This window comes from Tachypleus tridentatus, chromosome 7 (assembly GCF_004210375.1).
Source record: "Tachypleus tridentatus isolate NWPU-2018 chromosome 7, ASM421037v1, whole genome shotgun sequence".
NCBI lineage: Eukaryota > Metazoa > Arthropoda > Merostomata > Xiphosura > Limulidae > Tachypleus > Tachypleus tridentatus.
This window is the reverse complement of record NC_134831.1, coordinates 136,281,365-136,296,212: the sequence shown is the minus strand read 5'-3', so window position 1 is coordinate 136,296,212 and position 14,848 is coordinate 136,281,365. Positions and strand designations below refer to the sequence as shown.

The 14,848-nt window shown below is 34.7% G+C and overlaps 1 protein-coding gene across 2 annotated transcripts in view; it reads left to right on the top strand.

Annotated features, from left to right (window-relative positions):
* The window catches only part of LOC143256675 (ras-like protein 2), a 65,368-nt gene that overhangs the window by 42,293 nt on the left and 8,227 nt on the right, over positions 1 to 14,848 (top strand). For both annotated transcript variants that reach the window (XM_076514187.1, XM_076514188.1), the window contains exons 2-5: positions 7,432 to 7,519; positions 9,954 to 10,056; positions 13,426 to 13,534; positions 14,514 to 14,632. In XM_076514187.1, the coding sequence (XP_076370302.1) occupies positions 7,432 to 7,519; positions 9,954 to 10,056; positions 13,426 to 13,534; positions 14,514 to 14,632 (419 nt within the window). The remainder of the gene's footprint in view (positions 1 to 7,431; positions 7,520 to 9,953; positions 10,057 to 13,425; positions 13,535 to 14,513; positions 14,633 to 14,848) is intronic.

The following is a 14,848-nucleotide window of genomic DNA, read 5'->3' as shown; positions in this document are numbered from 1 at the left end:
TTCTTAGCTGGTCTGTGATGCTTTTTTCTTCTTGTGATTTTAGTTTGAGTTTTCTGCGTGGAGGTAGTTTGTTTTTCAGTTTGAACTGTCGCGTCGATGGATATCTTTGTAGTGGTTTGAGTCTGGCTAGTTGTTGAATTCTGTGGAACTGGGCCTGAAGTCTGGCATGATCTGTCCTCTTTCTTGGACTGCTGAAACTTAGCGTGTTGCTAACAGAGGGAGTTGACGTCTTCTGGGTCGAGTTATCTGTATCTGTCTTCGTGCTTCTTCTGGTTAGATCTGGACTCGGCAGTATTTTTGTAGTTTCTCGTTGAAAGTTGTCCGTTGGTTGTTTATGATGTCTGGAAACTTTGTTTGACCAAGTGTTGAATGGTCGTCGATGTGGGCGTTCGGCTCTAAAGTGGAATATGTGATAATAACAGCCGTCACGTAAAATACAGTCAGTACTGTACTTCGACGTTGTCACTGTCTTCATAAAGTGCGTAGGAAGGTTAGTGTTCTTAGAAAAAATTCGATGAACAGCATATATATTGGCTTGGATTTGAGGTTCTATGGCTTGTTTGATTTCTTCTGGTTGTATTGATGGGTCGACGCCCCTGAGGAATACTGAATAAAGACTGACTGGACTTTTGGTAGGGGAACAACTTGCATTAAATTCGGTGTTCCATGGCGGGCACAGGTAAAGTTGGTCTGCGGTAGTGGCGGGTTGGATGAGAATTCCGCCCCGGCGTAAGATTCGGGTCCTAGACGGTTCAATGGTTGCCCCTGGCTTGGCTTGGGCGATCAACGTGGCGACTTGAAGCAGCGTGAGGTTCAACGGTAGACCGTCGACGATTACCGGCGGTACTAACGGCCTGACTGGCGAGGATGAACGTTTCGTCTTAAAAAGCATGTTGACAGAGATATCAGGACGTCTGAGTTGCTCAGTGACTAGCTCTGGACTCTGGGACCAAATTAAGCATGTGAATTGTATTGTTTTATATACTTACGTCATGTAAAAGACAGGTTTCAGGGTGAGAGTTAACACTGAACGTCAGGGTCGTCAAAAGAATGAGGAAATATATGCGGTGAGTTATGACAGTGATGTCATGTTACAGTCATGCTTAAAATATTGAGAAACGCTGTCTACTTCATTTGTGTTTTAGATGTATTGCAACATACTTTAGATCTTAAACTTAGCTCACTAGGTGATAACACTTGCAACTGTTTCATATGCGCCAGTTTTCGTAATTATTAGATGTTTGGAGCAAACTAAAAGGACAGCTCGATAATACGACGATATTTCAAGTGTCAGCACTTTCTTTTTTTCAAGTGCAAAGCTGCACAAATGTTTTCAGTGTTCTCACCGCGATATTGAAGCATGGTTTTTAGTACTTATAATCCTCATCACTGAGTTGCCAGAAAATATTCTTTATTAAATTGAGCCCTTCTGTAAGTGGGTATGATGTGGTACATGCACTTTTCTTAGTGGCCTTAAGGGGAATGATAGCGTTGTGAAAATACTTAACTCTCGATATTTATCATTATTCACCGTGAATTATTTATTTTTATGTACATCAATTTAAAATTAGTATTTTTATGCCTTCAAATTATATTGGTCATAAAAAAAAGTTTCATAAATTATCTATCAATTTACGAAATTGTGTTTTATTTCTTTTTATTATATCATTAGAAAGATAATATTTTCAGGAAACGCTTCCACATGTTTGACTACGTGAAGCGCCGCTGTTGCTCTGACCTATCTATCAGAAACCAAAGGATAGGCAGTTGAATAGTATTTAGCTAACCTTTCCACTATATCTGCTTGAGCTTTTGTAAAATGAGACATTATTATGTGAAACAAAGCACTTCATGGTTAGTACATTCTCTGAATAAATGCACTATACACTGAAAATGTTTGATAACTTTCCAGCTTGTTCTTTTTTCAATCAATTATTCTAAAAAAATAACGCAATTTTTTATTTGAAAAATTATACATATATACTGATTAATTTGTAAGTTCATTATTATATTGGTTCGATAGTCACAAAGGTTTTGATTTTTAATCTGAGTTTTGGGAGGATTGAACCTACTAGAATTAAATGCTTGGATGCGATACTTGATATTGAGTTGTACCCGGTATTTTATGCACAGAAGTTTACTGTTGTTTAATATTTGCCCAATAACACTCCGCTAGTATTTCCTTGGTAAAGTGAGAACCGAGTCTGTAGAATCCCATTTTTACGGTAGGCCTCTCGGACATGCATAAAAAATGTAACATTTCTATCTTAGCATATCGAAAGGTTATATTCATTTGACGACTTTGAGAAGTATAATAAAATATGTGTGATACTGACAGTATAGTTTCGTATGGTTTTGTTTGCCTCTCCCTCAAAATAAATCTCCGTATCCGTTATCATGATAACTTTCAAGCCCTAAATTCTCGAAAATAAAGATACATTGATGGAACAGCTGTAATTTAAATTTAACTGTTGAAGATTTAAAAAAGAAATGTTTCGTTCAATTTAAATACTTCCTTTTTATTTATTTATTTTTTAGGCTTGAAACCTAACGTTGTTATCTTACACATTTCTCTCTCCTCTTAGGTTATTTGGTTTAAAGCGTCCTACGGGCTAAGTCACTGCCTTGTCTTGATCATACCTTCAGAATAACTTTAACTAGTTGGCCCTAACACGTTTCACTTTTATTACTTACAGCTACGCTTTAAGCAAGAAATCACTAATTAGATGTAAATATTTGCCTTTCGAAGTAAAATAAAATAAAACTACAATTTTGTCCGTATGTTTTACGAGTTGTTAAAGTGGCAAATGTGCTGAAATAGGCTTTTAATATTTTTATATGAGCATAGACGTAAACGCCAACGTATTTTGTTTTGTACGATAACTCAAGTAAAATATTCCTTTAAAAATAAATACTGAGTGTGTAACAGTTTGTAGCCACCTTAATGTAAAACTATACAGGGAAAACTCGTATGGTTGAAAAGTTTTCGAGTCAAACGAGGCTATCTTTGTGACGTGTAAACAGTGGATATCGGGTTTATTTTTACAACGGCCACGCCTGGTGTTCGTTCTTTTCGTCCTTACATCAACTGAGCATAATAAACCGCTTACAAGAAATATGAAGAGCCAAAAATATCTGTTATAAATATAGATTTTTTAAAGTTATGGTTTAGTATAGGGAAGAGTACAGTGTAATATGAGCAGTAAGTTGGTTCTTCATAGCATGATTACAAGTATGCACAGTTTTAACTTCTATTTTTTGCATTTATTTCACGGTGTTTGTTTTTATTATTACTATAACATGCTTGCATGTTATTTGTTACATACTGTTAATGTGCATATTAAATATAGGAGATTATTTAAATTAAATACTAAGCCCATAATTCGTACTTTTTATTTTCTGTTTGGTATCATTTGCTTATAAATGAAAAAATGGCTGATTTAAAAACAGATGGCGATGCTGCAGAATATGTGGTAATCTGTACCTCTCCCCCCTCGTGGTTCTTGTTGTTCAGGGTATGTGTATATCTATATGCAATGTAGTTAAACTTAACTGAATTGAAGAACCAATAATAGTGTCAGTTTTTTTGTGTGTTTTTTTTATTTCCCAGGAGAAGCGTGATTTGATAAACGTAGTTGTTTTACTTTTAGTTTAAGTCAAAGCTGCAACTTTAGTGTGAGAAGATAATTTCACATACGTCAAAGGCCCGGCATGGCCAAGCGTGTTAAGGCGTTCGACTCGTAATCCGAGGGTCGCGGGTTCGAATCCCGGTCGCACCAAACATGCTCTCCCTTTCAGCCGTGGGGGCGTTATAACGTGACGGTCAATTCCACTATTCGTTGGTAAAAGAGTAGCCTAAGAGATGGCAGTGATGACAAGCTACCTTCCCTCTAGTCTTACATTGCTAAATTAGGGACAGCTAGCGCAAATAGCCCTTGAGTGGCTTTGCGCAAAATTAAAAAACAAAACAAACACGTCAACTTTAAGTAGATAGCTGAGAATGGATATATTTGTAATTGTAAGAAACAAAAAACGTACGAGGGCTGTTCAAGAAATACGCGGACTGTTTGAATTGCGCGGATCCAGTTGGTTCCAGGGGAATCCGCTTGGTGTCGCTATGTTTGCACAGATCAGCTGATTACGACGCCATTTCCCGATTGCAGATATCTTCATTTGTGTATTAGCTACGCGGTTTTAAGTGAAGTGCGATTTTTTCGTTTGGTGGATTTCAGAATGAATGACCTGAAGGAGCAACGACTTGCTGTGAAATTTTGTGTTAAACTTGGAAAATCTGCGACTGAAACGTTTGCTATGCTTAACACGGCTTACGGTGATGTTGCTATGAAGCGTACGGCATGTTTCAAATGGCATGAACGTTTTAAGGATGGTCGACAGTCCATTGAAGATGATGAACGTTCTGGACGTCCTTTCCACGTCAACTGACGATCTACACGTCGACAAAATCAACACCCTGGTGCAGGCAAATCGACGTCTGACTGTCAGGGAGCTTGCTGAAGAGTGTGGGATATCAGTTGGTTCTTGTTACGAGATTTTGACTGAAAAATTGAATATGCACCGCGTTGCTGCGAAATTCAGCCCTCAGAACTCGTGAGTTTTTGGCCAAACACTCGATCACTGTTCTTTCCCACCCCCCTACTCACCTGACCTTGCGATTTTTTCTTGTTCCCCAAACTCAAAAGACCTTTGAAAGGAAGAAGATTTGAGACGATTCCCGAGATTAAGGCAAATGCGACGAAGGAGCTGGAGGACATTACAAAAGAAGCGTACCAGGACTGTTTCAACAAGTGGAAACGCCGTTGGGATAAGTGTGTGCGTTGGGGAGGGGAGTACTTTGAAGGGGTCCCGGACCTGTAACTTCTAAATAAAGTACATTTTGTTTTATGACGTCAGTCTGCGTATTTTTTTAACAGACCTCGTATAAATGTGATTGCTTCAAGTGGTTAAATAAAGTGAATGAGTTAAGCTGTTGACAGTAGACATTTAATAAAAACAAATATGCCAGTCATATTTAATCCTTGTGAAAAGCCCTAATGTCACAAGTTAAAGATATCCAGTATAAAGTTGCTTCATTCACGTTCCTGTAAACAAGAAATTTATCAAAAAGAAACAGATGAACAACACACATTGTGGTAAACCTTAATTCTTTTTTATATCCACCAGGTTTGCAGACTAACTTAGTTTTCAATTTTTCAATAAGTCTCGTGTAAAAAGCTTTATGTTCATTAAGTTGTACTCTAAACTACTTGCTTTAAAAGCTCCGTTGAACAATTTTTGTAATTTTTAAAACATTATCTGAAAAAAATATTCAGTTAATCAACCAACAAAAAATAATTTTCTTTTGCAGTTCAAACTGTTACATAATGTAGTTTTCCTTACATTATTTAATAAATCCAAAAAACAATAAGCTAAATATTTTCTAATGTTTAATACTGTGAAATTTTGGGTAATTTTTATTTCTGTTTATTGATTATTATGAAGAAAGAACATCAAACATTTGACTAAATGTTTACTCAGTGAAGTACTGGGTACTAGTTTCAGTGTACAGATATATGGCTGACCAAAATCTTAAGGCCAATGAACATAAAGAAAAATTATGCATTTTGCATTGTTAGATTCAACCACTTATTTGAGTAGAGCTTTGAAAGATGAAAATAAAAAACTTTATTTAGCATTTAATAGGGAAAATGTGAACACCTATGAAATTAGCCTAAATACTAGCTGGTCAAAAGTTCAAGACCATACTGAAATGAAGCATTAATCAGTAAACACTTAACGAAGTTTAGTTATTTGTGTTCAAGCATTAGCGTTGTCAACATCTCCCACTGACATTTCCTATTACATTGGGTAAAAACATGGCAAAGGCTAAAAAGTTGACAGAGTTTGAACATGACAGAATTGTCATGCTGCAAAAGCAAGTTCTCTCTCAACATGCCATCTCTGGTGAGATTGGGTGTAGTAAAACTGCTGTTGTAAATTTCTTAAAAGACCCTGAGGGATACGGAATGAGAATTTCAAGTGGTCAGCCCAAAAAAATTTCGTCGGCATTGAGCAGGAGAATTCGACGGGTTGTCCAGCAAGACACCAGCCGATCGTAGAGCCAGATTAAGGCCCTTACAGATGCAGAATGCAAGTCAAGAACAATAAGATGGCATCTACAAGAGAAAGGCTTTAAAAACCGTAAACATCTTCAAAGATCATGCCTCCTTCCACACCACGAAACACCTCGGTTAAACTTTGCTGAGAAGCACCAAACATGGGATGTAGAAAAGAGAAGGTTTTGTTCTCTGATGATCAGGGAAAAAAAATTAACCTGGATTGTCCAGATGACTTCCGATGTTACTGGCACAATAAGGATATCCCACTGGAGACATTTTCTATATGACACAGTGGAGGAGGTTCTGTCTTGATATGGGGTACTTTCTCCTTCCACGGAAAAATGGAGCTTCAGGTTATACAGGGACGTCAAACAGCAGCTGGCTACATTGGCATGTTGGAGAGTGCATCCTTATTGACTGAAGGCCTTCACTTGTGTGGAAATGACTTGATTTTTCAACAGGACAATGCTGCAATCCACAATGCCCACAGGACAAAGGACTTTTCCATGGCAAGTAATGTGATTCTTTTAGACCATCCAGCATGTTCACTCAAACTGAACCTCATTGAAAATATTTGGGGGTGGATGACAAGGGAAGTCTATATAAATTGGCGTCAATTCCAAACAGTGCACGATCTTCATGAAGCCAACTTCACCACTTGGAATAACATTTCAGCCAGCCTTCTGCAAACGCTTATATCGACTATGCCAAAGCGAATGTTTGAAGTTATTTGCAATGATGGCCGTGCAACTTACTACTGAGACTTCTTGTTGGGCATTTCCTATCCTGTTTAGGACTTCTTTTTGGTATGGTCTTAAACTTTTGACCAGCTAGTATTTAGGCTAATTTCATAGTGTTCGCATTTTCCCTATTAAATGCTAAAAAGTTTTTTATTTTTATTTTCCCTTTTCTTATTTTCATCTTTCGAAGCTCTACTCAGATAAGTGGTTGAGTCTAACAATGCAAAATGCATATTTTTTCTTTGTTCATTGGTCTTAAGATTTTGGCCAGCAGTGTATCTGCACTGGTATGCTAAAATGACTGAACAATGTCCACTTCCTCTAGCACCAGTTAGTTTCATATATAATGTTGATTTGATCCTAAAAGTGTACATGAAATCCATAATAAAACATCTTAAGACATTTTTATTTATGTCTAAACTAAATAGTACATTCCTTGAATCTCGTGTCTGTCCATTTCAACTGTTTCTGTAATTCAGGATAATTTCATTGCTATCTAAATCATTATTTTGTTCTGTACAAATATAATAATATTTGAATAGTTTTCATTTATTACATGTTCTCATTTTTTGCAGTCTTACTTTGTCACAGACTATGATCCCACAATAGAAGATTCATATACTAAACAATGTGTTATTGATGAACAAGTTGCAAGATTAGACAGTAAGTAGATCATGTCACATATTTTAATTGTAATTTAGGGTGCTAATGAAAAGAAAAATTAATCCTAATGTAATTTCAGAGTAATATACTCTCTGCCATGTTATGAACTAATTGCAGATGAAGCTAAAAGTGTTTTTCAGTTTTGATGACCATTACTTAATGATCCACTTGCACTTTTACTTCCTTTTTTACTAGTTAGCTAGAAACCTTCTATAGTCTATTCTGCCCCAGTTTTCCATGAAATAATTTGTCTTTTGAATATTATACCTTTCTTTATTCTAGACCTTAATGAATGTGTTTATATGACTATATTCTATCACACTCTCACTTGCATGAGAATGCTGCATTATTACTATATCGTGTCACTTTAAAGAAATTCCAATTGTACTCTATGTTATATGCTTCACTGCAAAATCTTGTTTTAGTCAAAACATTGTTCTCTGCTTTATTAACAAGTGTTAATACCCATACCAACCGTTCTGAGATAAATTTATCAGAGTTGATCTAGAGCCATCTGGTGGCTAGCTTGAGTTTGTATGAAACACAATCATATCTGCTTGTGAGTAATCTGCTATTGCACTTAAGATTACCTTTTCTTTGTTCATTTTTTTTGGAACAACTTTATGTGTGTATATAATACCCATGAGTAGCTTTCTCAAACACCTTCCAATTGTTAATAAATAATTGCAAATATTTCCAATACTGGATACCTTTTCATGTGCCTTAGTGTTCAGATACTTTATTTATTTAAACTATTTGAATCCTAAGTAACCAGTTTGTTGCAATCGTTGAAGATACTGAAGTGTGTATTTATATTACCATCAGTTTGTTCCAGATTAAGAATAAAATAGAAATATCTTGTGATACCTTTTGTGTTTCAAAAAATTGGACTACAACTCTTGAAATATTCTATAGTTTTCATACAAGTTGTTATATAAATCAATGCATGAACAAATCCACTCTTGTTGTTACTTTGTTTTGGTTGCATGTACATATTTAAACTAAATATTAAGAAAAATGGTAATTATAATATGAAATAAATGCAATACAGGATAATTCTAATTCTTAAACACAGACAGACAGACCTGGGGGATATTTCAGACTTCCACCAGTTATTAAACAACATCAATGATCATATAAAATTTACAATGGAGACCAGTCAACATGCAATATCTTTTCTGGACATTGCAATTTGTGACCTTCTTTGTATATTTTAAACGGATATTTATCACAAGAATACAGACTCATTTCAGTATTTGGACTTTACATCTTGTTATCCAAGACGCACAAGACTAATATTCTTTTCAACATGGCCTGGCACATATGTACCATAGTCTCAGACCCCAAAATAAGAGAACTAAGATTGCAAAATTTGTTAGTCCATCTTAAATGAAGAAACTATCCACTAACTTTAATTGAGACAGGAATAGATCGGGCCAAAAATATACCACCGGAAACCCTGAGGACAGTCAAACAAAGAGAAAACAATGACAAAAAAGTTACATTTGTACAAACACACAATCCAAATAACCCAGATATTTACAAGATAATCCAAGCATCAAAGGAAATAAAAAGTATGCAAAATCTGGCTAATGCAACTTGGACGGAAAGCCAGAGACAAGCTCCTGATTTGAAAAGAATTCTTAAAAATTCTGAGTTTTAGCAATCAACCAAAGAAAACTGGGCCAAACAATGTGTTCACTCACATTTCAAAACATGTAAACGCATTCAGGAAAACAAAGACTTAAAATTCAGAAGTTCAGGAGAAAATTTTCATATCATCACAGATATGGGCTTTACATCAAAAACTCTAATATATTGTATAAAATGTGCAGGTTGTGGATTGGATTATATTGGGCAGACCGGGGACCAATTAACAACAGATAAATCGCCTAGAATTGCAACAAATCGGACTGAGTAAACATTTAGACCAATGTGCAAAAGAAAAACGCTCAAAATTCAGTGTAATACCATTCTGTAAGGTTGGGAAAAAACTGTGAGCAAACCAGAAAAACTATGGAGAAACATTTTATCCATAAATATAAGCCAGAATTAAATGAAATTCCTCTAAAATAGTGGTATGAATAATTTTATGAATGAAAACTTTACAAATCACGTGACTCTGACGTTCTCATCAACAATTGAACATACTAATGCTCTATATTTTCCTGCTATTTTGTAATGCAGTGTGATCATTGAAGCATGAAATTCATAACTGTAAATAAACGACCTTAATACCATCATGTGAAGCTTTATTTCTATATCAAGTTTGTGATTAGTTCATTTTTACTTTGTGTATAATTATATATAGCACTACTTTGTTACAACAGTGAGTATACTCAGTTTATAAAATTTTAAATTTTATAAATTAATTTGTATGTTAATCAGTGTAATACATTGAGGGAGCAGTTAAGTTAATGTCTTTGATGTACAGTATTAGACACAGCTGGACAAGAGGAGTTCAGTGCCATGAGAGAGCAGTATATGAGATCTGGAGAAGGCTTTCTCTTAGTGTTTTCTATTACTGATCGCAACAGGTAAGTTTGAAATCTGACTTTTGTACAGATCTTATAAATGTAATTACTTGCAAAATAATTATGGCTTAAGATTATTGTTAAGACTAACAACATAGTGGTAATGTAAACACCATAGAGCTACATGTGACAGATGTAGTGTTTATAACGTATTCTTTGTTACTTTTACTCGTATCTTCTTAGATATTTTCTACTTTGTTCGTTATAATTGGAATACTGGCTGTATTGTACTATCTGAAAAGAGCACTTAAGTCATTTAACTTTCAAAGTAAGCAGATTGAAAAACTTCTGAAATGGAGTTACCTCCACTCACACAAAAACTGTCATTGACTGCTCTCTAAGCATTGATAAAATAATTATAGGAATAACCAGACCAGCCTTTATACCCCATCATTTTTTGCATCGTTTCTGAACATGTACATATCATGTGACTAATCTCAACCAATAGTTTTGTACCACCTATAAATGTTAATTATCTCCCTTTGCTACTCGCACTCCATCTCAACTTTCTCAGTTGGCATGCATGACACAGTTTAGACATCTTTTAAAATTTCCTGTGTAACTACAATTTTTATTGTTTTACCTTTTTACAATTTTTTACAATTTCTTGTTTGTTTTCAGTTCTTTCTACAATTTTGCATTTAACTAAATTCTCATTTCTGAATTCTATGTTTTTAATACAAATTTGAGATTTAATGTGACAGATAATGATACTCTCACCATAAACAAGCATTCACATGGCATGACCTCCCAGGACATTATATTAACTTTATCTTCTGAGGAAATTCAAACCATGGTGTGTAGGGAGTTAGGCTTACATTGCCACCTGAATTTTTTTCTCCTCATCCACCTAACCTTGTTTCTGAGGCCAACCCTCCGAGTAAATAAAATTGGACTCTATTTTTTCATCATCCCCTTTTCATAGTCCACAGTATACTCCTGTTCAGAAAATTTCACAAGTTGTTAATTACGTATATCATGTTTTAGGTGTTTCCTCTGTAGCCAATGATTCTTCCCCTGTCTCATTTGTTAAAACTCCACCTTTTGAATTACTATGTCTTTCCTTCTCCTCCTGACATTAGCATTTCTTCCCAGAGATTTTTGATCAAATACAGTCAAGTATAGGCATGTTTATTCCTTGTTATTTGTTGGACCAATGTGCCTTGTATCCCATTTTGGATTTCTTAGCATTTAGCTTTTCCTTTCCTTGTGGGGCTTGAATCTTGGTGCTTCTGTCTGCTTCACTTAGGTGCAATTTTCTAGGATATACCTTTCCATGACCACACTTTTAACACTACTTTTCCTACTTCCAGTTATTGTCTGAAGCTTTGTACCAATCTCCTGATGTCTTTTTCAGGATTCTTCTTTGAACCACCATGGTCCATTTATTGGCTTCTCCCCTTTCCATCAAACCAAGCTACCTTGCTGTTGTGACTTGTTAGGGAAGGATGCTTTACTGGAAGGGGTTCTTCTCCCTACAAGATTTTTGACAGGACCCTTTTCTATGTGATTCCTTTGTTGTTCATTACCTTCATAATCTAGCTGTTTCGTACTCGAATGCATCATCTTCCTATGGCAATTCTGCACCCCCCCCCACACACACACACACACAAAAAAAAATTGTCCTTTAACTGGAGTATGCTCATTTCCTTTATTTTATGTTTTTATTTTTCCTAAACTTCTTTATGGATCCCACCTAGTAGCAGGTGTTGCTTGGTCAGGTATGCTTCCCAAACCCACACTAAACACAGTAGTTATAAGATGCTAACACTTGAGATGGGGTGCTTCTGCAAAAACCACATCTTTTGTGGACTGAGTAATTACTCATGGGTTCATGAGTAAAGTAGAAGAGGACTTCTGCCTCTTCCTGCCAATCCTTAGATTCTTTAATCAGGTTTGGTCTGCTATTCAAAATAACAAAGCATTATCATCCATTGCACTGTCTCCTAGGTGGCATTTCCTAAGATCCCTTACAATCTTTTTAACCCCCCCCCCCCAATTTTTTCTTTGTGTAGAACATGGGAGCACTTACCACTCTGTTCCCAATCACTGGCATGGTGGACCTTGAAGGCTTTTTTCTGAGTGTTTTTACAATTAGCATGTTTATTCATTGATGAGGGCAAAACTAGTTCCCTACTGTTACTTTTTCCCAAGATATTTTTTTTGTCTGGGTAAACCATGCCAAATAAACACGATCAAATATTGCTTGGGACAAAACTCTATGGGATCCTCCTTGTAATTCCAGTTTTAGGATGACATTCCTCTGTTCTTACAGTTATTTGCTTTAGATACTTCTCTTCTCATTAATTTCAGTTGCAGAAGGTTCTTTCCTGCTATTACAGTTATTTTAGAAAGACTGTTTGCCTCGTAATACTGGCAGTATGTATGTACTCTGATCCTATAGCTGGGCAACTGCTGCTTGTCCTCCTCATAATTCCAAATACACAATGTCTCTACCAAGCATTTATAATTGAGTAAGTTATGATTTTATATGTAATACTGATTACAGCTTTCCCTGTTCTTACAGTTGAATCAAGGCAGTGTCAAGAACCCTTAATGCTTGGCTTAACTTCTCGTACTTCTTTCTTTCGCAGTGGTTTGGGAGTTTGTCTGGTTGTTTGACATATGGCACTCTGCTTACTTATGGTTGGGGCTGTTGGATATTGATAACACAGTCCACATGCTCTTAACCACATGTTTGTTGTATATATTTTTCAATCTCGTTATATGTTGATGCAGTTTGCACCTTCTTAATGCTCTTACAATTGTACAGTCATTAACTTTTCCACATACTTTATGTTATTTTCCTAATTCCTAGGTGAGAATAAGTAGTACAGCACCTCTCAGGTGTGCTTTGTTTTCATCTCCAAATATGCCTGTTCATTCTGGGTGGTCACTTTCCACTTGGTTTGTTCTTTGTGCACCTACACTATTCCTCCACCTTTGCAGTGTGGGATTCTTGTCTTTTGTGTGAGTTAATATACATTCATTTTTGAAGTTAACATTTTCTTGCACTGAAAATGTATTTTTAAATGAATTACAACTACATGGGGATATACAAATGTTTAACTTTAAGTATATTATAACAAAAATAATTATCCATTAACTATTAGAGAACCTAGTGTATGCTAGTTACCTTAGAATTAATCATATAAATTTTTAAAAAGTGTTTACTTTTTTTTTAAAATTAGATATAAATATTAAATAAGATCAGACTTTCCTTCTGTGGTAAAACTTGTTATCATATGGAGAATTAACATAGAATCTTGTTCACAATATACAATTTTACTTAATTTTTTACCTTTTTATTTAAAAAAAAAAAGAGGATCAAACTTGTGCAAGTTGCATCTCAGTATGTAAAACATTTTACAGCTATGAAGAAATTTACAAGTTCCACAAACAGATTTTACGGGTGAAAGATCGTGATGAATTTCCAATGTTGTTGGTAGGAAACAAGTGTGACTTAGAACATCAGAGAATGGTAATTATTGCTTACAGTTGTAACAAAACTGAAGTGTTTTTTTTTTTTTCATTTTTATTACTTTCTATCAGGTTTGTGACATCAAAAGATATTCCTTCGGATGCAAGTATGCAGAACATTTATGATAACAGATACATTTCCAACTAAATATAAATAACCTGAAGTAAATAGATATTTTTTCCCAATATATATATACACACATAAACAGTACAATCATTGTGTAAATTAATTACAAAAAATATACTCAGATGTAGTTAAAGTTATTGAATATACTTCCACTTCTTTTCTATTCTTTTTTAGTTTTTTTTAGATTAAAACTCTACTTTCTGCTGTTGATTTGCATAATCTTGAACAATTTGAGCAATTTCTCAAGAGCTACAATTACAATAACATTTTAAAAACATAATTTTGTGCAAAATATAATGCTAAAGTTTCATGTTTTTGGTTTTTGTAGTTATCACTAGTGCTAAAGAATTAAGTTTTGTTGTTGTTTTATTAACAAGATTTATTTCTCTATTCTGAAATAACTCAAAATGCTCCTTGTGTATCATGCTGTATTCATAACATTGTTTTGCTAATACCTTTTCAACACAACTACAAAGTAATGTTATTTAACAGGATATATAATAAATTAGACAGGTTGGAAATACTTCAAGTCTTTTGTAAACTTTTTTGCCATCATCCCATTTAATTTACAAATTATTTCAGTAAAGAGCCTTGTTGTAGTTTAGGCCTGAGGTTATATTGAAGGTTGTTTGTAATATTATTCTTCAGTACTTCAGATGTATAAAAATAGTGCTTGCTATCTTAAGGAAAATAAGTAAATTGTGCACATTATGTCAGACTTCAAGTACCTTTTTATTTATTTTCCTTCCACTTAATGAGAAAAAAATATTTTTACTTGTGCGTGTATTACTGTCTACTGTAAAATATAAAACTGAAGCTAAGGAGTTTTGTATTTTTTCAAAAATAATTTCAGGTGTCACAAAATGATGTCCAGCAAATGGCCCACCAATTGAAAATACCCTACATGGAGTGTAGTGCAAAACACAGATTAAATGTAGATGCAGCATTCCATGACCTAGTCCGTCTTGTCAGGTATATGTGTGTGTTTGTGTGTGTGTCTATTTTATTTAAATAATATTTGTCCATTTTTAATGCATTTAAATGTCTTTTTGCTAGACAAAATGAATTATGATGAAACAAGTTTCATTTTTTTTTGTAACAGAAGAAGGGCTTTTTGTCACTTTGTTTTTTTACATTTGGTTTGAATTTCATTCCTTAGTTATGCAAGTGTTTTCTTGCCTTTTTAAT